Source organism: Hemiscyllium ocellatum, chromosome 44 (assembly GCF_020745735.1).
Source record: "Hemiscyllium ocellatum isolate sHemOce1 chromosome 44, sHemOce1.pat.X.cur, whole genome shotgun sequence".
NCBI classification, from domain to species: Eukaryota; Metazoa; Chordata; class Chondrichthyes; order Orectolobiformes; family Hemiscylliidae; genus Hemiscyllium; species Hemiscyllium ocellatum.
Window position 1 is genome coordinate 10,079,895 of NC_083444.1, and position 24,203 is coordinate 10,104,097.

Here is a 24,203-nt window from a genome sequence, read left to right on the forward strand (position 1 = left end):
GAAATGGAAATGCTGACAATCGAATACCCAGACCTTTTAATCAGTTACTGATTACTGTGTTTCACAACACTTGGCATAGGACCCTGCAGCTGGGGGTGGAGGGGGGCGGCAAATGTTCATTGCTGGACAATACTTACAATCTACCCGGTAACAGACAGACTCACCAGGGACGCAAGGATCGAGCCGCCAATCCAGGGGCTGAATCGCCGCTCCACTGTGCTGTTATTGGCTATCAGCTTCAGCCGCATGCTCTGATTGGGACAAAGGGAATGATAAAAGGAAGGATAGAGAAATAATGATTAAATTTGTGCCCCATTTGCACACACATTGTCTCCATCTCCATTCACACACACTCACTCTCTCCGTCTCCCTTTCACACACTCACTTTCTCCACCTCCATTCACACACTCACTCTCTCCATCTCCCTTTCACACACTCACCCTCTCCATCTTCATTCACACACTCACTCTCTCCGTCTCCCTTTCACATACTCACTCTCTCCATCTCCCTTTCACACACTCACCTTCTCCATCTCCATTCACACACTCACTCTCTCCATCTTCATTCACACACTCACTCTCTCCATCTCCCTTTCACACACTCACCCTCTCCATCTTCATTCACACACTCACTCTCTCCATCTCCCTTTCACACACTCACCCTCTCCATCTTCATTCACACACTCACTCTCTCCATCTCCCTTTCACACACTCACCCTCTCCATCTTCATTCACACACTCACTCTCTCCGTCTCCCTTTCACACACTCACTCTCTCCATCTTCATTCACACACTCACTCTCTCCATCTCCCTTTCACACACTCACCCTCTCCATCTCCCTTTCACACACTCACTCTCTCCATCTCCCTTTCACACACTCACTTTCTCCACCTCCATTCACACACTCACTCTCTCCATCTCCCTTTCACACACTCACCCTCTCCATCTCCCTTTCACACACTCACTCTCTCCATCTCCCTTTCACACACTCACTCTCTCCATCTCCCTTTCACACACTCACCCTCTCCATCTCCCTTTCACACACTCACCCTCTCCATCTCCCTTTCACACACTCACTCTCTCCATCTCCCTTTCACACACTCACTTTCTCCACCTCCATTCACACACTCACTCTCTCCATCTCCCTTTCACACACTCACCCTCTCCATCTCCCTTTCACACACTCACTCTCTCCATCTCCCTTTCACACACTCACCCTCTCCATCTCCCTTTCACACACTCACCCTCTCCATCTTCATTCACACACTCACTCTCTCCATCTCCCTTTCACACACTCACCCTCTCCATCTTCATTCACACACTCACTCTCTCCGTCTCCCTTTCACACACTCACTCTCTCCATCTTCATTCACACACTCACTCTCTCCATCTCCCTTTCACACACTCACCCTCTCCATCTCCCTTTCACACACTCACTCTCTCCATCTCCCTTTCACACACTCACTTTCTCCACCTCCATTCACACACTCACTCTCTCCATCTCCCTTTCACACACTCACCCTCTCCATCTCCCTTTCACACACTCACTCTCTCCATCTCCCTTTCACACACTCACCCTCTCCATCTCCCTTTCACACACTCACTCTCTCCATCTTCATTCACACACTCACTCTCTCCATCTCCCTTTCACACACTCACCCTCTCCATCTCCCTTTCACACACTCACTCTCTCTGTCTCCCTTTTGCACACTCACCCTCTCCATCTTCATTCACACACTCACTCTCTCTATCTCACCCTCTCCATCTCCCTTTCACACACTCACTCTCTCTGTCTCCCTTTTGCACACTCACCCTCTCCATCTTCATTCACACACTCACTCTCTCTATCTCACCCTCTCCATCTCCCTTTCACACACTCACTCTCTCTGTCTCCCTTTTGCACACTCACTCTCTCTATCTCACCCTCTCCATCTCCCTTTCACACACTCACTCTCTCTGTCTCCCTTTTGCACACTCACTCTCTCTATCTCACTCTCTCTATCTCCCTTTCGCACACTCACTCTCTCCATCTCCATTCACACACTCACTCTCTCCATCTCCCTTTCACACTCAGTCTCTCCATCTCCGTTCACACACTCACTCTGTCCATCTCCATTCACACACTCACTCTCTCCATCTCCCTTTCCCACATTCACTCCCTCCGTCTCCCTTTCACACACTCACTCTCCATTTCCCTTTCACACACTCACTCTCTACATCTCCCTTTCACACTCAGTCTCTCCATCTCCATTCACACACTCACTCTCTCCGTCTCCCTTTCACACACTCACCCTCTCCATCTCCCTTTCACACTCAGTCTCTCCATCTCCATTCACACACTCACTCCGTCTCCCTTTCACACACTCACTCTCTCCGTCTGCATTCACACACTCACTCTCTCCATTTCCATTCACACACACACTCTCTCCATCTCCATTTACACACTCACTCTCTCCAACTCTCTTTCACACACTCACTCTCCCTGTCTCTCTTTCACACACTCACTCACTCCATCTCATAGAAGTTCCTTGAATCCCGACAGTGCGGAGTGGCCACTCTGTGTATTGAGTCTGCACAGACACTGTACAGCTGCCCATCTCGCTCCAGCCCCCCCCACACTATTTACCATGGCTAATTGCTTTAGCCTGCACATGCCAGGACATGGCAGGACAATACAGCAAGGCCAATCCACTATGCCTGATTCCCATTTTCTCTCCCTCTATTCTCCCATTCCCACTCTCTCTATTTCTCCACATTCCCTCTTCCATTCCCACTCTCTCACCCTCTATTCCCACTTCTCACTCCCATTTCCCATTCCCACTGTCGCCTCACCCTTTCATTTTTAATATTTTCAATCGCTCCTCTAATATTTCCCCATGCCCATTCTCTCTCTCTACTCTCCCATTCCCATTCACTTTTCCCTCTATTTTCCTTTCTCATTCTGGCCCTCCTTTCTTTCATTCCTACTCCCTCTCTCTATTCCTGTTCTCTCTCCCTCTATTCCCCCACTCCCATTCTCTCCCCCTCAAACAGTCAGGGCAGGCAGGGACAAAGCAGAGAACAAGGTAGGACTAATAAATTAAACTGCATTTATTTCAATGCAAGGGGCCTAACAGGGAAGGAAGATGGACTCAGGGCATGGTTAGGAACATGGGACTGGGATATCATAGCAATTACAGAAACATGGCTCAGGGATGGGCAGGACTGGCAGCTTAATGTTCCAGGATACAAATGCTACAGGAAGGATAGAAAGGGAGGCAAGAGAGGAGGGGGAGTGGTGTTTTTGATAAGGGATAGCATTATCTGTGCTTTGGGAGGATATTCCTGGAAATACATCCAGGGAAGTTATTTGGGTGGAACTGAAAAATATTAAAGGGATGATCACCTAATTTCTTTGTTTGAAAGATTTATGTATTCTTGTTGTTTTGCCTTGGTTTGGGGCATGGCATCAGCTAGGAGGAGCCATGGAGGTGTTTGTGAGTACCGTGAGTGCCCCCTACGGGCAAGGGGGAAGGTCTCCTGTTATCAGTTTATTGTATTGGTTTATTGTCGGTGTGGTTTTTGGAAGTTTTTGTTTTGGTAGCTTCTGTAATTGCATTTTTTAGACTCTATGAGTGTTTAATTGTTCCCACTCAGTGCATTGTGAGTACAGTTCCTTCTCTCAGAGAATCACGGGCTGTTTCAGATGGCTATGACTAGTTGCTCGCTTAAATGGTGCACCTGGAATATTAATGGGAGTCACTCACCGATTGAGAGAAAGAAAGTACTTTTGAGTCTTAGAAAGGAGAGGATCGACGTTGTTATGTTGTAAGAAACCCATCTTGATGACAAGGAACATCTAAAGTTGCAGCGGAGGTGGGGTGGGGTTCTTTTTAACACTAAAAGCAGGGGAGTGGCTATACTCATTCCGAAGAATCTCCCATTTCAGTTGTTAGATCAAACGGAGGATGAACAAGGCCAGTTTGAGAGGAGCAGAGCTTTAATACATGGTGAGGAATATAGGATTCTGAATGTTTACTGCCCCCCAGCACACCCCCTTACCTTTTTAACAGATGTGCTTTCCAGGTTGGTGGTCCTTGGAGTGCACTATACGATTATAGGGGGAGACTTTAATCGTCTCATGGATCCCACGGTGGACAGAATGCCCAAGGGGTCCCCTGGGAACCTCTCTCCAATCTAAACAACTGGTGGACTTACGTGGAGAGTTGGGATTGGTGGGTGTATGGCGACGCCTTCACCCAGTGGGTAGCCATTTTACCTTTTTCTCCAACCCACACAGGTGCCACACAAGCTGAATGGTTTCTTGCTCCGTCGGGGTTTTTTTTCCCGGATTTGGAGTTGTCCTGTAAAATTGGGAACACAGCCATTCCTGATCACGCGGCAGTGCATTTGGAGGTGGAGGCCAGAGGCAGGTGGGGTAGGTTCACGCCATTGGACCCTTTTCTCTTGAAGGACAGCACGTTTATCGACTACTTTTCGCGTGAACGTTCTTGAGCTATCAATTCAGGGACGGCCAGTCACCCGTCGGTGCTCTGGGACACTATCAAAGCCTACACAAGGGCTATAATTATCTCTTATCCAGTGAGTCAGAGATGGCAGAGGGGAGAGCAGCAGCGTGTACTTGAGGCCTAGCTAAAGGCAGCCGAGACATTGTAGTTTGACAGGCCATCTGTGATTAAGTTACAGCAGATCCTACCACTTCAGGCTGACCTGAACTCCGTGCTTACTCAGGGAAGAGAGAGGTCTCTTTTATGAAATAAAGGCTATTTGAGTGTGGTGATAGGCCAGGTAAACGCCTGGCTTATCTGGTTAGGAAGAAGAGCACCTCTCCGAATCTGTTAGAGAGGGTACTGGTACACTCACTTGTGATTCCAAAAAGATCAAAGCGGCGTTTGGGAAATTTTACTCAGAGGGCTGTGAGGGCAGGTTGGCAAAGATGGAGGCCTTCTTTAAGCACCTGGACCTTTCAAGTGTGACTCTAAAACAGGCGTCCCCTTTGAATGCTCCCTTGACAATCTAAGAGATACAGGAGGCAGTAAGGCAGCTCCAGGGTGGCAAGGCACCTGGCCCAGATGGCTTTCCGAGTGAGTTTTATAAGGAATTTATTAATACGTTGGCCGGGCTAATGCTGGACGTGCGCAATTATTCGTACAGCCAGGACTGCCTCCCGCCCCCCCTCTTTGACAAAAGCTGATATTTCACTCTTTCTCAAGAAAGGGAAAGACCTGGAGGACTGTGCCCACCTCGCTGCTAAACTCGGATTTTAAAGTTCTGTCGAAGACACTAGCGCTGAGGTTGGAGAAGGTGCTGCCCTCTATTGTAAAGGAGGACCAGACAGGTTTTTATTAAGGGCCGTGGATCCTCTAATCATATCAGAAGAGAGCTGAAGATGGTCCGGGTGTGCCAGCAGGGGTCAGTCTGGGCTTGGGCGGAGAAGGCGTTTGACCGGGTGGAGTGGCCGTGTCTTTTTTTCAATGTTCTGGGGCCGGTTTGGTGTCAGTGGGGGTCTTTGCCAGATGGGTGAAAATGCTGTATAACCATTCTATGGCAGCGGTCCTTACTAATGGCACACGGTCTGACAATTTCAGTATCGGTAGAGGCAGCCAACGAGGATTGTCCCCTCTCATTGCTGTTGTTTCTGTTGGTGATTAAGCTGCTGGTGGAGGCTATCCAGAGGGGCCCCAATATCCTCGGCCGAGAGGTGGGATCGGGGGAGGAGGGGGATGTGCCATATAAGCTCACCCTTTTTTTAAGGCCAACAATCCTGTTTTTTTTTCTGTTATTTTTTTCTTTTTTTCTTTTCTTTTTTGTTTCTTTTGGTGTGCGCGCAAGTGTGAGACGCAGTGAGAGACACAAAGTGCACAAATCTTAAACTCACCCTTTACGCAGATGGTATCAAACCCGACAAGGTCTGGACCTCGTTTAGTGCAATTTACTCCGGGCACAAGATTAATTTTATGAAGTCGGAGGGCGTGCCCGATCTCGAAGATGGAATCCGATTCCCTTCCAGGTGGCCTTCTGTACCCAGGCATTTTCATTACTCCCGCCTTTGACCAATGATACAAGGCTAATTTTCTGCACTTGCTTGAGAAGATAAGGCAGGACCTTCAGCATTGGGCGTTTCTTCCAACATCTTGATTGGGTTGAGTTGCTTTTATTAAAATGAATGTTCTTATGATACCCCATGCTCCCTCTGATGTTGCCCAGACAAACGTTGCTGAGACTTTATGGTTGGCTCGATTCTTTTATTTGGCATCACTGGTGGCCTCTCATTAAACTTGGCAAGTTGCAGCTTCCCCAGGGATTTGGGGGGGTCCGTGGTTTCCAGATTTTAAGAGATATCAGATAAGCTCCCTATTATCCTTTGTGAATGACTGGGCTGGTCAGGATCCAAGGTCAATATGGCTGAATATTGAGGCCCAAGATGTCCCCTTATTAATTTGTTATGATTAGATTCTCTACAGTGTGGAAACAGGCCCTTCGGCCCAACAAGTCCACACCACCCCTCCAAAGAGTAACCCACCCAAACCCATTCCCCTACCTTATAATTACCCCTGACTAACACTGTGGGCAATTTAGCACGGCCAATTCACCCTAACCTGCACATCTTTGGATTGTGGGAGGAAACCGGAGCACCCGGAGGAAACCCACGCAGACACGGGGAGAATGTGCAAACACCACACAGTCAGGTGGGAATCGAACCCAGGACTCTGGTGCTGTGAGGCAGCAGTGCTAACCACTGTGCCACCCATAAATGGATAAGATGAGGACGATCACGGATTATTGTCAGAACCCGATTGTCACTAACATGGTCAAAACAACAAAGTGAGGGCAGTTTATAGAAATCCTCCTTTTTCACCCCATAGCAGGAATGCCAGGATTTCGGCCAGGGTTGATGGATTCTGGTTTTAGGTTATGGGCATCCAGGGGAGTCTCTTGTCTGGGAGACTTATTGGAGGGAGAGGTCAGGAAGCCCCTTTGATCAGCTGAGCCGTAAATATGAATTGACCAGTAGGGACCTCTCATTATTTTCAGATCAGGGACTTTATCCAGAAGAAGACCATACTGTTGGCTGTTCCTTACAAGTCTGATGTAGAGAGGAGAGTGCTTCAGACGACAGGTACTGTCTTGTCCTGGAAGGTAGCACCTCGAAAGATATTGAACAGCTCTGCGGGGTCTGGGTGCAAGGATTGGGAATGGAGATCTCATCAGAGGTTTGGGAGAAAGATCTCAGTTTGTAACAGGCTACAAGCTGAAAGTTCTTCCCTGGGTCTAGTTGGCCCCAGAGCGGTTGGCGAAACTTCAAAAGGGAGCCCCTCCAATGTGCCCCAAGTGCAAAATAGGTATTGGCGCGCTTACCCATTGTTGGCGGTTGTGCCACGAGCTTTGCAAGTAGTGGGGCGCTATAGCAAGTGTCGCATGGAGGGGACCGAAGTCAAGGTCGATCCCTGGGCTGGCCCAATCTGCCTTCGTTCGATGAGCGTGGAAAGGAGCTGTTCAACACTCCTACTCATTGCGCGAGGAAGCACAGTCCGATGAGCTGGATCTCAGAACGTCCTCCAGGCCCATCGGAATGGCGTGGGCGAGTTATGGAACATGTCCCCCAGGACTTCCTCACGAGTATGGCGCACCAGAAAATGGGAACTTTGTTTTATTAGATGTGGCGGCCCTTTCTGAAGTATATAGAAGCAGACTTGTCGGCCGTGTGGGCGGCACAGTGGCACAGTGGTTAGCGCTGCTGCCTCACAGTGCCTGAGACCCGGGTTCAATTCCCAGGCGACTGACTGTGTGGAGTTTGCACGTTCTCCCCGTGTCTGCGTGGGTTTCCTCCGGGTGCTCCGGTTTCCTCCCACAGTCCAAAGATGTGCGGGTCAGGTGAATTGGCCATGCTAAATTGCCCGTAGTGTTAGGTAAGGGATAAATGTACGGGTATGGGTGGGTTGCGCTTCGGCGGGTCGGTGTGGACTTGTTGGGCCGAAGGGCCTGTTTCCACACTCTAAGTAATCTAATCTAATATTGACTAGGGCCTCTGTATAGCCATGAGACCTGGGTCTGATGGGACGAGTGCTCTGTGTGGAAGAATCCTTAATAAACATGGGTTTGCTAACTGATGCTCCTGATGATGGGGCGCTTTGGTGGAGTTGCGCTGCATTTTAATTTAATTTGTTTAATTATTTATTGAATTGTAGTATGGGTAGTTTTTCTTATTCGTTTTGTGGAATAGTAGATGGTTTCTTGTTATTGTTGTTCTACTCTCTGATTGTTATTTCTTTTGTAATTTTAGAATTTTGTCAGGAATAAAAATCTTTCTCATGAGAGAAACGAAAGGAGACCGGACGATGCATCGGTACATTCGAGCGCGGCTGCCATTTTATGTACATCGAGAACGGCTGCCATTTTATGTCAAGTTGTAGTCTCACACTCATCTTCCCCCCCCTCTGTGAGTAGTGCCCAGTTTCCACTGAACCCCACTCTGTCCCTCACCCTCAGATAAACCACTGCCATTTAATGTGACAAGGGTGGAAATCCTTCAACAAAGCGAATTAAATCTCCATATCAGGACTACTTACAGGCGGTGTTTTCTGTGAGAGCTCCCGGTTCAGCCGATCGGTGAAGCCTTGAAGCAAGGTGTTGCCCCCGGTGACAATCACACTGCCGTACAGGCCCTGCCGGGAGGCAACAGCAAAAGGGTTACCAAGGTAACCAGCTCCACACGATCTCTCCTGATCCCTTTTCCCTGTCGTGAAGGGCTAAATAATTCACTGGTTATGGATTAAACACCGTGCTTTCCTACTGAGGGAAATGAGGCCAAGGATTGCAGGAGCCCTGACAGTTTTCCTGAATTCTTCTGGGCACGTGCGAGCGGTGCAAGAAGACAGGGGGAATGCAGCTAATTTTCTACTTAGAGTCATAGAGATGTACAGCACGGTAACAGACCCTTCGGCCCAACTTGTCCATGCCGACCAGATACCCCAACCCAATCTAGTCCCACCTGCCAGCACCCAGCCCATATCCCTCCAAACCCTTCCTATTCATATACCCATCCAAATGCCTTTTAAATGCTGTAATTGTACCAGCCTCCACCACTTCCTCTGGCAGCTCATTCCATACCCGTACCACCCACTGTGTGAAAAAGTTGCCCCTTAGGTCCCTTTTATATCTTTCCCCTCTCTCACCCTAAACCTATGCCCTCTAGTTCTGGACTCCCCCACCAAAGGGAAAAGACCTTGTCTATTTACCCTATCCATGCCCCTCATGATTTTATAAACCTCTATAAGGTCACCCCTCAGCCTCCAACGCTCCAGGGAAAACAGCCCCAGCCTGTTCAGTCTCTCCCTTTGGCTCAAACCTCCAAACCCTGGCAATATCTTTGTAAATCTTTTCTGAACCCTTTCAAGTTTCACATCTTTCCGATAGGAAGGAGACCAGAATTGCATGCAATATTCCAACAGTGGCCTAACCAATGTCCTGTACAGCCGCAACATGACTTCCCAACTCCTGTACTCAGTACTCTGACCAATAAAGGAAAGCATACCAAACGCCGCCTTCACTATCCTATCTACCTGCGACTCCCCTTTCAAGGAGCTATGAACCTACTTGCTCTAAAAAGAATACGGAGCAGAACCAATTTGCTAACTGCAGGTCAGTTAGTCTGTGGGTAAAACTATAAGAGACTATTGTCAAGGACAGAATTAATTCTCACTTGGAGAAGTGTGCATTAAGGAAGGGTCAGGTCGCGTGGGTTGGGCCTGTACACATTAAGAGTTTAGGAAAACGAGAGACGATCTTATTAAAACATGAGGTGATTGACAGGGTGGATGTTTCCCCATTCCTGATGCAGGGCTTATGCCCGAAACGTCGATTTTCCTGCTCCTTGGATGCTGCCTGACCTGCTGTGCTTTTCCAGCACCACACACTCGACTCTGATCTCCAGCATCTGCGGGTCCTCATTTTCCCCTCGATGATTCCCTATGTCAGGGGATCCGGAACTGACAGGTACAGCTTCACTCTAAGGGGCTATCCATTTAAGGAGACGTGGAGGCACACTTTACTGTGGGCGGCACGGTGGCACAGTGGTTAGCACTGCTGCCTCACAGCACCTGAGACCCGGGTTCAATTCCCGCCTCAGGCGACTGACTGTGTGGAGTTTGCACGTTCTCCCTGTGTCTGCGTGGGTTTCCTCCGGTTTCCTCCCACAGTCCAAAAGATGTGCGGGTCAGGTGAATTGGCCGCGCTAAATTGCCCATAGTGTTGGGTAAGGGGTAAATGTATGGGTGGGTTGCAGGTCGGTGTGGACTTGTTGGGCCGAAGGGCCTGTTTCCACACTGTAAGTAATCTAATCTTACTGAGTCATAGAGTTGTACAACGCTGAAACAGACTGTCGGTCCGACTCATCCTCCATTCCCACCAGTTTCCTCAAAAATGAATTACTTCCATTTGGCTCATTTCACTATAAACCTTTTCTATTCGTGTACCTGTCCAAATATCCTCTAAATATTGTAACTGTACCTGCATCTACCACTTCCTAGAGTCATAGCGATGTACAGTATGGAATCCGTCCATGCCGACCAGAGATCCCAACCCAATCTGGTCCCAACTGCCAGCACCCGGCCCATATCCCTCCAAACCCTTCCTATTCATATACCCATCCAGATGCCTTTTAAATGTTGTAATTGTACCAGCCTCCACCACTTCCTGTGGCAGCTCATTCCATACACGTACCACCCTCTGTGTGAAAAAGTTGCCCCTTAGGTCTCTGTTATATCTTTCCCCTCTCACCCTAAACCTATGCCCTCTAGTTCTGGACTCCCCCACGCCAGGGAAAAGACTTTGTCTATTTATCCTGTTCATGGCCTCATAATTTTATAAACCTCTATAAGGGGACCCCCCTCAGCTTCAGGGAAAACAGCCCCAACTTATTCAGCCTCTCCTTATAGCTCAAACCGCCCTCCAACCCCAGTAACATCCTTGTAAATAAATTTTAAGAACAGTCAGCAATGTGAATTAATGAAAGAAGATTTCTCTCGAAAAGCTGCATTTCTGTGTGAGATCACGCCAAAGCAAAATGACTTGAATATTTCTTTGCAAGGTAAAACTAGGTCTAAGTAACATCCTTGTAATTTGTTTCTGCACCCTGACCAATTCAATGATGTCGTTCACGTAGCATCATGTGATTTGTTGGAATGGTTTACCTCAGAGGAACCTGGACCAATGAGTGGAGTAGGTTCTGGGAAGGGAGTTAATGAGAATAGGCAGGTCTTCGCAGAACAGCAGGGCAGGTTGGATAGCACAAATACCTTCTTCCTGCTCTCGTTTGTGATGATTTTATTGAAGGGATTGGGATGGTTTGGTACAGGGCTGGTGAAGGGGGTTGCAGTTGTGGTGAACAGCTGTATTTAGTGGGAATCCCAAGCCCTTGTTCCTTGGATTTTTGTTTGTAAATGTAGTAGTGGCGTGGGACAGCCTACCTGCAACAGTAGGTCAGGTCCCTCATCAGGATGACGCCCCCAAACCAGCCCACTCTCCCGTCCCGGCACCTTCCCCTGCCACCGCAGGAATTCCAAAACCTGAGCCCACACCCTCCCCCCTCCCTCACCTCCTTCCAAGGCCCCAAAGGAGCCTTCCACATCCATCAGAGTTTCGCCTGCACATCCACCAATGTCATTTACTGTGTCTGTTGCTCCCGATGCGGTCTCCTCTACACTGGGGAGACTGGACGCCTACTTGCAGAGCGCTTCAGGGAACATCTCCGGGACACCCGCACCAACCAACCCAACTGCCCCGTGGCTGAACACGTCGACTCTCCCTCCCACTCCGCCAAAGACATGCAGGTCCTCGGCCCCCTCCAGCGCCAGACCCTAACCACCCGACGAGAATTCCTCACCTTTCCCATCGGGACTTTCCAACCCCAGGGCATCAATACAGCACAGAACAGGCCCTCCGGCCCTCGATGTTGTGACAACTAATCTAAGCCCATCCTCCTACACTATCCCATCATCATCCATGTGCTTATCTAAAGATTGTTTAAATCTCCCTAATGTGGCTGAGTCAACTATGTCAGCAGGTAGGGCATTCCACATCCTTACCACTCTCTGAGTAAAGAACCTGCTTCTGACATCTGTCTTAAATCTATCACCCCTCAATTTGTAGTTATGCCCTCTCGTACAAGCTGACATCATCATCCTAGGAAAAAGACTTTCACTGTCTACCCTATCTAATCCTCTGATCATCGTGTATGTCTCTATCAAATCCCCTCTTAGCCTTCTTCTTGCCAATGAGAACAGACCCAAGTCTCTCAGCCTTTCCTCATAAGACCTTTCCTCCAGACCAGGCAACGTCCTGGTAAATCTCCTCTGCATCTTTTCCAATGTCTCCACATTCTTGCAGTAATGGGGTGACCAGAACTGTACATAATATTCCAAGTTTTGTACAGCTGCAGCATGACATTACAGCTCCGGAACTCAATCCCTCTACCAATGAAACCTAACACACCGTATGCCTTCTTAACAGCACTATCAACCTGGGTGGCAACTTTCAGGGATCTATGTACATGGACTCCAAGATCCCTCTGCATGTCCACACTACCAAGAATTTTTCCATTGACCCAGTACTCTGCTTTCCTGTTATTCTTCCCAAAATGAACTACCTCACATTTAGCTGCATTGAACTCCATTTGCCACCTCTCAGCCCAATTCTGCAGTTTATCCAACTCCCCCTGCAACCTGTAACACTCTTCCAAACTGTCCATTACTCTACCGACGTTAGTGTCATCTGCAAACTTACTAACCCATCCACCTACGCCTGCGTCTAAGTAATTTATCAAGATGACAAACAGCAGTGGTCCCAAAACAGATCTTTGTGGCACATCACTAGTAACCAGACTCCAGGCTGAATATTTTCCATCACCACCACTCGCTGCCTTCTTTCAGAAAGCTAGTTTCCAGTCCAAACTGCTAAGTCACCCTCAATCCCATGCCTCTGCATTTTCTCCAACAGCTTACCATGTGGAACCTTATCAAAGGCTTTACTGAAGTCCATGTACACCACGTCAACTGCCCTACCCTCATCTACATGCTTGGTCACCTTCTCAAAAAACTCAATGATGTTTATGAGACATGACCTGCCCGTGATGAATCCACGTTCACTATCTGAAATCAAATTGTTGCTTGCTAGATGATTATAAATCCTATCTCGCATAATCGTTTCCTACAACAGATGTAATACTCGCTGGTCTATCATTACCTGGGTCATCTCTACTGCCCTTCTTGAACAAAGGCACAACATTTGTAATCCTCCAGTCTTCTGGCACTAGATCTGTAGACAATGATGACTCAAAGATCAAAGCCAAAGGCTCCAACCCCTCCTCCCTAGCTTCCCAGAGAATCCTCGGATAAATCCCATCCAGCCCAGGGGCCTTGTCTACTTTCACTCCTTCTAGAATCGATAACACCTCTTCGCAACTAATTCGATCCTTTCTAGTCTAATATCTCGTACCTCATTCTTCTCCTCTACAATATTCTCCTTTTCCTGAGTGAAAACTGATCTCCACAGGGTCCACACGCAACTTCCCACTTCTGTCTTTGACTGGCCCTATTCCTAGGAGGAGAAAGTGAGGTCTGCAGATGCTGGAGATCAGAGCTGAAAATGTGTTGCTGGAAAAGCGCAGCAGGTCAGGCAGCATCCAAGGAGAAGGAGAATCGACGTTTCGGGCATGAGCCCTTCTTCAGGAATGAGGAGGGTGTGTCCAGCAGGCTAAGATCTCGGCCCCCACCCCCACTCCGGCCTATCACCCTCACCTTGACCTCCTTCCACCTATCGCATTTCCAACACCCCTCCCCCAACTTCCTCCTCCCTACCTTTTATCTTAGCCTGCTGGACACACCCTCCTCATTCCTGAAGAAGGGCTCATGCCCGAAACGTCGACTCTCCTGCTTCTTGGATGCTGCCTGACCTGCTGCGCTTTTCCAGCAACGCATTTTCTGGCCCTATTCCTACCCTAGTCATCCTTTTATTCCTCGCATACCTATAAAAAGCTTTAGGGTTCTCCTTTATTCTATTTGCTAAAGACTGCTCGTGTCCTCTCTTTGCTCTTCTTAACTCTCTCTTTAAATCCTTCCGTGCTGATCTGTAATTCTCCATCACCTCATCTGAACCTTCCTGTCTCATCGTCACATAAGCCTCCTTCTTCTGCTTAACAAGAGATGCAATTTCTGTAATAAACCACGGTTCCCTTACCTTATCACTTCCTCTCTGCCTGACCTATTAAGGACACACAATATCTGTTCCTTAAACCAGCTCCACATTTCGATTGTCCCCATCCCCTGCATTTGGCTACCCCATTCTATGCATCCTAAGACTTGCCTAATTACCCTTCCCCCATCTGTAACTCTTGCCCTGTAGCATGTACTTATCCCTTTCCATCATTAAACTAAACGTAACTGAATTATGGTCACTCTCTCCAAAGTGCTCACCTACAACTGAATCAAACACCTGGCCTGGTTCATTACCAAGCACCAGACCCAATGTGGCCTCCCCTCTTGTCGGCCCTTCGACATACTGTGTCAGGAAACCCTCCTGCACACATTGGACAAAAACTGAACTATCCGACGTACTAGAGTTATAGCATTTCCAGTCAATGTTGGGGAAGTTAAAGTCACCCATAATGACCACCCTGTTCCTTTCACTCCTGCCCAGAATCGTTTTGCTAAATCATCCCTGAAACTTTGTGGAGGCCTGTAAAAATCTCCCAGCAGTGTGACCTCTCCTGTTTCTAACCCCAGCCCACACTATCTCAGTGGACGAGTCCTCAGCAAAGGTTCTTTCAACAACTGTTATACCGTCCTTGTCTAACCAGGCCACACTTCCCCCTCTTCTACCGCCTTCCCTGTTCTTAATGAAAGATCTAAAGCTTTCACCAGTTTCGTCATTTCCCACACCCCCACCCCCAACCCCAATTATCCCAGATCCAACCTTTCAGCTCAGCACCGCACTCTTGACTAGTCCTACCTGTCCACCTTCCTTCCCACCTACCCGTTCCACCCTCCACTCTGACCTATCACCATTACCCGCACCTTCATCGAATTATCACACTGTCAGCTACCTTCCCCCCCAGCCCCACCCCTCCCCCCATTTATCTTTCCAACCCCTCAGCTCACAGCCTCATTCCTGATGAAGGGCTTTTGCCCGAAATGTCGATTCTCCTGCTCCTCGGATGCTGCCTGACCTGCTGCGCTTTTCCAGTGCCCCATTCTCGTCTCTGCCCTCCAGCCTCTGCAGTCCTCACTATTGCCTGCTTGCAACAGCAGTAGACTCGTCGTCTTTAAGGGCAGTTAAATGGTCACTGGATAAACGTATGGGTGAAAATGGAACAATGTAGGTTAGATGGGCTTCAGATTGGTTTCACAGCTAGGCGCAACATCGAGGGCCGAAGGGCCTGTACTACGCTGGAATTTTCTATATACCAAAACAGGTCACCAGGGAAGAGTCTGTCCATCTTCAGGAGACTGGACAGCACGGTCATATTGGATAACCGGCTAGGTCACTTTCTTGGCTGCGGTTTGGTTTTTGTTTGAAGGAGTTGGGCGTTGGCCCCGGCTACTCCTAATGTAAAGGAGGGGGCTGTCCTGTTTCGTGGAATATGTTTCTTTATTCTGTAACAGGATGAGGGTGTCGCTGGCGAGACGGCGTTCACTGCCCGTCCCTAATTGCCCAGAGGGCAGTTCAGAGTCAACCACTTTGCTGCGGGTCTGGAGTCACACGTAGGCCAGACCAGGTGAGGATAGAACAATACCGCGCAGAACAGGCCCTTCGGCCCTCAATGTTGCGCCAACCTGTGAACTATTCGAAGCCCACCCCCCTGCACTATCCCATTATCATCCATGTGCTTATCCAAGGATTGTTTAAATGCCCCTAATGTGGCTGAGTTAACTATAGGACATGCCATGCCCTTATCACTCACTGAGTAAAGAACCTGCCTCTGACATCTGTCTTAAATCTATCACCCCTCAATTTGTAGCTATGTCCCCTTGTACAAGCTGATGTCACCATCTTAGGAAAAAGGCTTTCAGTCTACCCTATCTCAACCTCTTGTATGTCTCTATCAAATCCCCTCTTAGCCTTCTGTCCAATGGCAGACCTCCTTCCCTAAAGGGCACTGGTGAGCCAGATGGGGTTTTCCGACAATTGGTAATGGATTTATGGTAGCTATTAGATCCTTAATTCCAGATATTTATCGAATTCAAATTCCACCACCTGCCATGGTCGGATTTGAACCTGGGTCCCCAAGAACATTACCCAGTTCTCTGGGCTAACAGTCCAGTGATAATACCACTAGGCCATTACCTCCCGATAGGTCAAGGCCTTAACGCGTCCTGAGGTGGTGAGACATGGTTGGGATTGATCTCGCTGTCTTGGTGCAGGACAGTCCAATATTTCTTCAGGACTGTCACTAGGGGTGTCGGCCTGACTGGTGTGCTACAGTCTCTGAGGTGAGACACCCCCCGTTCCAGTTGGGTTTTCCTGAGACCCGAGAGGTTTCAAAATTAAAGTGGAGGCGACAGCCCGGTGGTATTGTCACTAAACTGATAATCCAGAGACCCAGGTAATGTTCTGAGGACTCACGTTCAAATCCTACATGATGGAATTCGAATTCAATGTTTTTAAAAATCTGGAATTAAGAGTTCAAATGATGCCCATAAATCTGTTGTGGATTGTTGGAAAAGCCCATCTGGTTCACTCATGTCCTACTTTAGGGAAGGAAACTGTCATCTTTACCTGGTCTGGCCTACGGTGACTCCAGACCCACAGCAATGTGGTCGATTCTGAAATGTCCTCTGGGTAATTAGGGATGGGTAATAACTGCCACATCCCATGAACTAATTTTTTAAAAAATGGTCCTGCTACAAAGAGAGATCTGTTGTCGAAGTTTTTCATCTCGTTATGTATCAGGACACTGGCAAGAATGCCAAACTTTAAACAATCACAACACTTTATACCACAGGAAAAATATCAATGGATGTGATTTTTTTTTGCATTCGTCCATATGATGCAAGCTTCAACAGCCTGTCTCTCTTTTCAGCAGTAGTCAAATTCTAGGTATATTGTTCAAAATTATAGTAGACTTTGAAACGCATTGTGGGTTTATTCTGCCGGAAACTACCAGTCACATCTCCTCCGGGAAATCTTCTTTCTGTCCTATAGATATCTGGCTCAACAGCAAAACACAAGGCACCCGTCAACAAAGGGATCAACTCTGTGAGATGATTCAGGAGGATGCTCCGACAATGCACTTACCGGCCGAATATCGATGTCACACATCCCGATGCTGGTCGTGACGACGTGACTAACACCCAGCATCGTGTTCCCCGACAGGCCCTGGGGGAACACAGACAGGCGGTCAGAATACACAGGCAGCTACAGGCGACGTGACATAAGGTGGCACGGTGACCAAGCAGTCGGCACTGCTGCTCCATGGCGCCGGGGTGCCCATCTAAGTGTCAGGGCAAACCTGATGGGGGCCCTATCTGGGCTCCAGGGATTCTATAATCAAGTACAGGATCAGGATTGGACCGTTGCAGAATAAAGGAGTCGCCCGTTTAGGGCAGACGGGAGGAGGGGTTTCCTCACTCAGTGTGAGGAGTTCTCTCCTTCAGAGACTCAGCCATTGAGGATGTTTGAGACAGAGATTGATAGATTTCTAGCTATCCAAGATAGTGCAGGAAAATGGCAATATTGAAGATCGGCTATGACCTTGTTGAATGTCGGAATAGGTTTGAGGGGCTGAACGGCCTCCTCCTGCTCCTAATCCCTGTCATCCTGTGGCTTATTCCCGAAACGTCGAATCTCCTGTTCCTTGGATGCTGCCTGACCTGCTGCGCTTTTCCAGCAACACATTTTCAGCCCTGATACTCCAGCATCTGCAGACCTCACTTACTCCTCCTGCATTAAACTTTGTCAGGGATGAGGTTTTGATTTGATTTGATTTATTATTGTCCTACATACAGTGAAAAGATTTGTTTTGCGTGCAATGCAGGCAGCTCACACCATACAAGGGCGATAGGACAGAGCAAGGAATACAAGGTCACAGCTGCTGAGAAGGTGCACAGAGAGCGAGATCAACATTAAATTAAAAATGTGAGAGGTCCATTCGGAAGTCTAATAACAGCGGGGAAGAAGCTGTTCTTGAATCTGTTGGGACATGCGGCCAATCAGCTGAGTGTACCTGATAAAACATGAGTTCCCTGATTGGGGCTGTTAATTTGATCCAATCAGGGAGCCCTGGCTGACAGATACAAATGGGAATGTGTGGAGTACATTAGATTAGATTAGATTACTTACAGTGTGGAAACAGGCCCTTCGGCCCAACAAGTCCACACTGACCCGCCGAAGCGCAACCCACCCATACCCCTACATTTACCCCTTACCTAACACCACGGGCAATTTAGCATGGCCAATTCACCTGGCCCGCACATCTTTGGACTGTGGGAGGAAACCAGAGCACCCGGAGGAAACCCACGCAGACACGGGGAGAACGTGCAAACTCCACACAGTCAGTCGCCTGATTCGGGAATTGAACCCGGGTCTCAGGCGCTGTGAGTGCATCATTTCCCCTCCAACTCTATTTTGATTTAATCCCTGCCCTCCCCTTCACTGTTTTGATCACACAGCATTGCCCTTTGATGTGAAGAGTACTGCTTGTCACTGGCCACTCGGGGGTTTCCTATCTTTCTGGTGGTGGAAATTAAATAAAGATTTGTGCACTTTGTGTCTCTCACTGCGTCTAAATAAAATAAATAAAAAGGACTGTAAAAAAAAATAGGAATGTCGTGCAAATTGCAATGATTCACAGACTCCCAGCCCAACCTGTGGTGTTGTTCTGTGGTGCTGTGGAGTCCGTGGACCATGTATATATTGGGTGTGGGCGCTTGCACTCCCGTTTTGATTTTCTTAAAAAATTTTCTTCTGTTTTTGGTTGCACTTCAGTCCCACGCTCCTGACCTTCGGGCACCCGGTGCGGAGCGGGGGGGATGGGTCAGTGGAGCTCCTTGTGAATCTGCTCCTGGGCCTGGCCAAACTGGCCATAAACAGGTCCAGGCAGCGGGCCGGGGAGGGGGTCGTTAGGGCCGACTGCCTGCCCCTCTTCCGCGGTTACGTTAGAGCCCGGGTGTCCTTGGAGAAGGAGCACGGGGTGTCCACCAACACCCTGGAGTTGTTCAGGGAGAGGTGGGTGCCGCAGGGAGTGGAGTGCATCATTTCCCCCTCCAACTCTATTTTGATTTAACCCCTGCCCTCCCCCTCACTGTTTGATCACACAGCATTGCCCTTTGATGTGAAGGGCACTGCTTGTCACTGGCCATCTGGGGGTTTTCCTATCTTCCTGGTGGGGGAAATATAAATAAAGATTTACACACTGGTTGTGTTTCACTGTGCCTGACATCTGCACACACACACACACACACGACGTGGATGCAGGGGGAATATAAGCACGACCGCAGTTAGGTGGTGGTGTGGGGTAAGAAGAAAAAAGAAAAATAAACAAATAGGACGTACTGTTCCCACTCTGTGAGCTGGCTCTGCGGCAGTTTGGATCAGTGTCAAGCACTCTCCTCCTGTAGATAAAGGGCGACTTGGTGATGGGATATCTGCCTCTGTGGAGTTCTGTTTCAGAATCGCTAACTGACTTTCCCAGGTCTGGTGTCACGGTCCCCAGTGCTAATGGGTGGGAGGTGAAAAGCTTCACTTTTGTGGATCCTTTCAACAAAGTTTAAGAATCTGAGGCTGTTTGTGTACACTTGTTGGAAAGCGAGCCCTGTTCAACTGCACAAGTACAGACGTCACGTTTCCATTCCGTGCAGACCATGACCTGGGAGTGGAACTGCACTTGTCCACAGCCCGAGGTTCGACCAGGATAAATTAGTGGAAGGGTCTTTGGACTCTTGCCGTCTCTGGAGCTGAGGGGCCCACATCCACTCCTGTCTTAGTGAGGCAGAACTTGAGAGAGCTCTGGCACCTCTATCCCATTTGAAATGATAACACAGTATATGTCACAACGGTGCCAGACTGACTCAATTATCCGATCAATACATCTGCAATGCAGGGGTTGGTAACTGACAATGAACAAGCAGCATAAGACCATAAGACATAGCAGCGGGGAAGAAGCTGTTCTCGAATCTGTTGGGACGTGCAGCCAATCAGCTGGGTGTACCTGATAAAACATGACTTCCCTGATTGGGGCTGTTAATCTGATCTAATCAGAGAGCCCTGGCTGACAGATACAAATAGGAATGTCCTGCAAATTGCAATGGGTCACGGACTCCTAGCCCAACCGCTTGTTCTGTGGTGCTGTGGAGTCCGTGGACCACGTATATATTGGGTGTGGGTGCTTGCACTCCCGTAAGACCATAAGACATAGGAGTGGAAGTAAGGCCATTCGGCCCATCGAGTCCGCTCCGCCATTCAATCATGGCTGATGGGCATTTCGACTCCACTTACCAGATTTCTCCCCGTAGCCCTTAATTCCTCAAGACATCAAGAATTTATCAATCTCTGCCTTGAAGACATTTAGCGTCCTGGCCCCCACTATGAATTCCACAGGCCCACCATTCTCTGGCTGAAGAAATGTCTCCGCATTTCTGTTCTGAATTGACCCCCTCTAATTCTAAGGTTGTGTCGACGGGTCCTAGTCTCCTCGCCTAACAGAAACAAATTTCCCAGCGTCCACCCTTTCCAAGCATCTTAAGGTAATAATTAGTCTCTAACTGACCTTCAGGGTTAAGGGCAATTCCACTCACGGTGACCTCAACCTTCAACAGATTGAATCTGTGGCCTCTAGTGGACAGGTCACACAGGGACAGACAGCAGAATACGAACAGACTATTACATGGTATATTCCCTCATAGACCTTTTGAATCTTTATAACGACCATAAGCAAGGCCAGGGAAAATTTGCCATTAATGGGATGGAGTCATCGAAATCATGGAATCCCTACAGTGTGGAAGCAGGCCATTCGGCCCATTCTTCACCCGGAGAGTGGTGGCTGTGTGGAATGCTCTGCCCCAGAGGGCAGTGGAGGCCCAGTCTCTGGATTCATTTAAGAAAGAGTTGGATAGAGCTCTCAAAGATAGTGGAATCAAGGGTTATGGAGATAAGGCAGGAAGAGGATACTAGATTAGATTAGATTACTTTAGATTACTTACAATGTGGAAACAGGCCCTTCGGCCCAACAAGTCCACATCGACCCGCCGAAGCGCAACCCACCCATACCCCTACATTTACCCCTTACCTAACACTACGGGCAATTTAGCATGGCCAATTCACCTGACCCGCACATCTATGGACTGTGGGAGGAAACCGGAGCACCCGGAGGAAACCCACGCAGACACGGGGATTACTAATTAGGAATGATCAGCCATGATCATATTGAATGGCGGTGCAGGCTCGAAGGGCTGAATGGCCTACTCCTGCACCTATTGTCTATTGAGTCCACACAACTCATCCAAACAGCATCCCACCCAAACCCACCCCCTACCCTGCATTTCCCACGGCCAATCCATCCTGACAAAGGGCTCTTCCCCAAAACATCGATTCTCCTGCTCCTCGGACGCTGCCTGACCTGCTGCGCTTTCCCAGCGCCACACTCTCAACTCTGATCACCGGCATCTGCAGCCCTCACTTTCTCCTAGTTAACCCACCTAGCGCCTGCACATCCTTCGGCAGGATACGGCAATTCGGGCATGGCCATTTCACCCTAACCTGCACTAATTTGGGAGGTAACCCACGCAGACACGAGGAGAACGTTCCACCTTTCGTACGGTCAGTCACCCGAGGGCAGAATCGAACCCCGGGTCTCTGACGCTGTGAGGCAGCAGTGCCAACCACTGAGCCACCGTGCTGGCCTGGGTTCTAGTGTACTTCTCCGTTCACAATCGGGCTACACGCCCTGGGATACAAGCAGTCTGATTCCCTGCACAGGTTTAACAGGCTGGCAGTGACCAAGCGCAACACAGCCTTAATCCCACCCACATACCTTGACGTTGGAGGGATCAAATAGGCCCTCAGGTATCCGCAATCTCTCAGCCCCATAGTCGCAGTTGTAGCCATTGGGCATCTCATGATGGATGGTGGGCATTTGAGCAGCGACCCTTTGATAAAGAAAATATGAGATTTAGGAAGCAACATGATTACAGCAGAATGGCTGGTTCATTGAGACACGTCACCACACAGGGATGGAATCCATCACACTTAACGGTAGGGTCTCGGGGAGTGCTGCTGAACGGAGACCTTGGGACACAAGTACATGGTGCCTTGAAAGTTGAGTCAAAGTTAGACAGGGTGATGAAGAGGAGGTTTGGTATGCTTGCCTCTATTGGTCAGTGCATCGAGTGTAGGAGTTGGGTGATCACGTTGCGGCTCTACAGGACATTGATTTATAAGGCACTTATGGAAGACTGCAATCAATTCAGGTCTCCCTGCTACAGGAAAGATATTGTTAAACTTGAAAGGACCCGAAAGAATCACAAGGATGTTAAAGAGGTTGGAGGGTTTGAGCTACAGGGAGAGACTGAACAGGCTGGGGGCTGTTTTCCCTGGAGCATCGGAGGCTGAGGGGTGACCTTATAGAGGTTTGTAAAATCATGCTGGGCAAGGATAGGATAAATATTTAAGGTCTTTTCTCATGGTAAGGGAGTCCAAAACTAGAGGTCGTAGGTATCCAATGAGAGGGGAAAGACTTGAAAGAGGGGGGTGTATATATGAAATGAGCTGCCAGAGGAAGTGGTGGAGGCTGGCACAATTACAACATTTAAAAGGCATCTGGATGGGTATATGAATTGGAAGGGTTTGGAGGGATATGGGCTAAAAGCTGGCAAATGACACTAGATTAATTTAGGATATCTGGTTGGCATGGATGAGTCATAGCAATGTACAGCATGGAAACAGACCCTTCAGTCCAACTCGTCCATGTCAACCAGATATCCCAACCCAATCTAGTCCCACCTGCCAGCACCCGGCCCATATCCCTCCAAACCCTTCCTATTCATATACCCATCCAGATGCCTCTTAAATGTTGCAATTGTACCAGCCTCCACCACATCCTCTGGCAGCTCATTCCATACACGTACCACACTCTACGTGAAAAAGTTGCCCCTTAGGTCCCTTTTATATCTTTTCCCTCTCACCCTAAACCTATACCCCTCTAGTTCTGGACTCCCCCACCCCAGGGAAAAAACTTTGTCTATTTATCCTATCCATGCCCCTCATAATTTTGTAAACCTCTATAAGGTCACCCCTCAGCCTCCGACGCTCCAGGGAAAACAGCCCCAGCCTGTTCAGCCCCTCCCTATAGCTCAGATCCTCCAACCCTGGCAACATTCTTGTAAATGTTTTCTGAACCCTTTCAAGTTTCACAACATCTTTCCAATAAGAAGGAGACCAGAACTGCACACAATATTCCAACAGTGGCTTAACCAACATCCTGTACAGGCGCAACATGACCTCCCAACTCCTGTACTCAATACTCTGACCAATAAAGGAAAGCATATCAAACGCCTTCTTCACTATCCTATCTACCTGCGACTCCACTTTCAAGGAGCTATGAACCTGCATTCCAAGGTCTCTTTGTTCAGCAACACTCCCTAGGCCCTTACCATTAAGTGTATAAGTCCTGCTAAGATTTGCTTTCCCAAAATGCAGCACCTTGCATTTATCTGAATTAAACTCATCTGCCACTTCTCAACCCATTGACCCATCTGGTCCAGATCCTGTTGTAATCTGAGGTAACCCTCTTCGCTGTCCACGACACCTCCAAATTTGGTGTCATCTGCAAACTTACTAACTGTACCTCTTATGCGCACATCCAAACCATTTATGTAAATGACCAAAAGTAGAGGACCCAGCACCGAACCTTGTGGCACTCCACTGGTCACAGGCCTCCAGTCTGAAAAACAATCCTCCACCACCACCCTCTGTCTTCTACCTTTGACCCAGTTCTGTATCCAAATGGCTAGTTCTCCCTGTATTCCATGAGATCTAACCTTGTTAACCAGTCTCCCATGGGGAACCTTGTCGAATGCCTTACTGAAGTCCATATTGATCACATCTACTGCTCTGCCCTCATCAATCCTCTTTGTTACTTCTTCAAAAAACTCAATCAAGTTTGGGAGACATGATTTCCCACCCACAAAGCCATGCTGACTATCCCGAATCAGT

At 48.6% G+C, this 24,203-nt stretch overlaps 1 protein-coding gene across 1 annotated transcript in view; it reads right to left on the reverse strand.

Moving 5' to 3' along the window:
* Positions 1-24,203, reverse strand: part of LOC132835217 (actin-like protein 6B) — a 79,615-nt gene that overhangs the window by 1,217 nt on the left and 54,195 nt on the right. Inside the window, exons 11-14 of the mRNA XM_060854580.1 lie at positions 22,024-22,138; positions 17,292-17,372; positions 8,570-8,665; positions 165-251 (exon numbers count right to left, since the gene is read on the reverse strand). Of these exons, the coding sequence (XP_060710563.1) occupies positions 165-251; positions 8,570-8,665; positions 17,292-17,372; positions 22,024-22,138 (379 nt within the window). The remainder of the gene's footprint in view (positions 1-164; positions 252-8,569; positions 8,666-17,291; positions 17,373-22,023; positions 22,139-24,203) is intronic.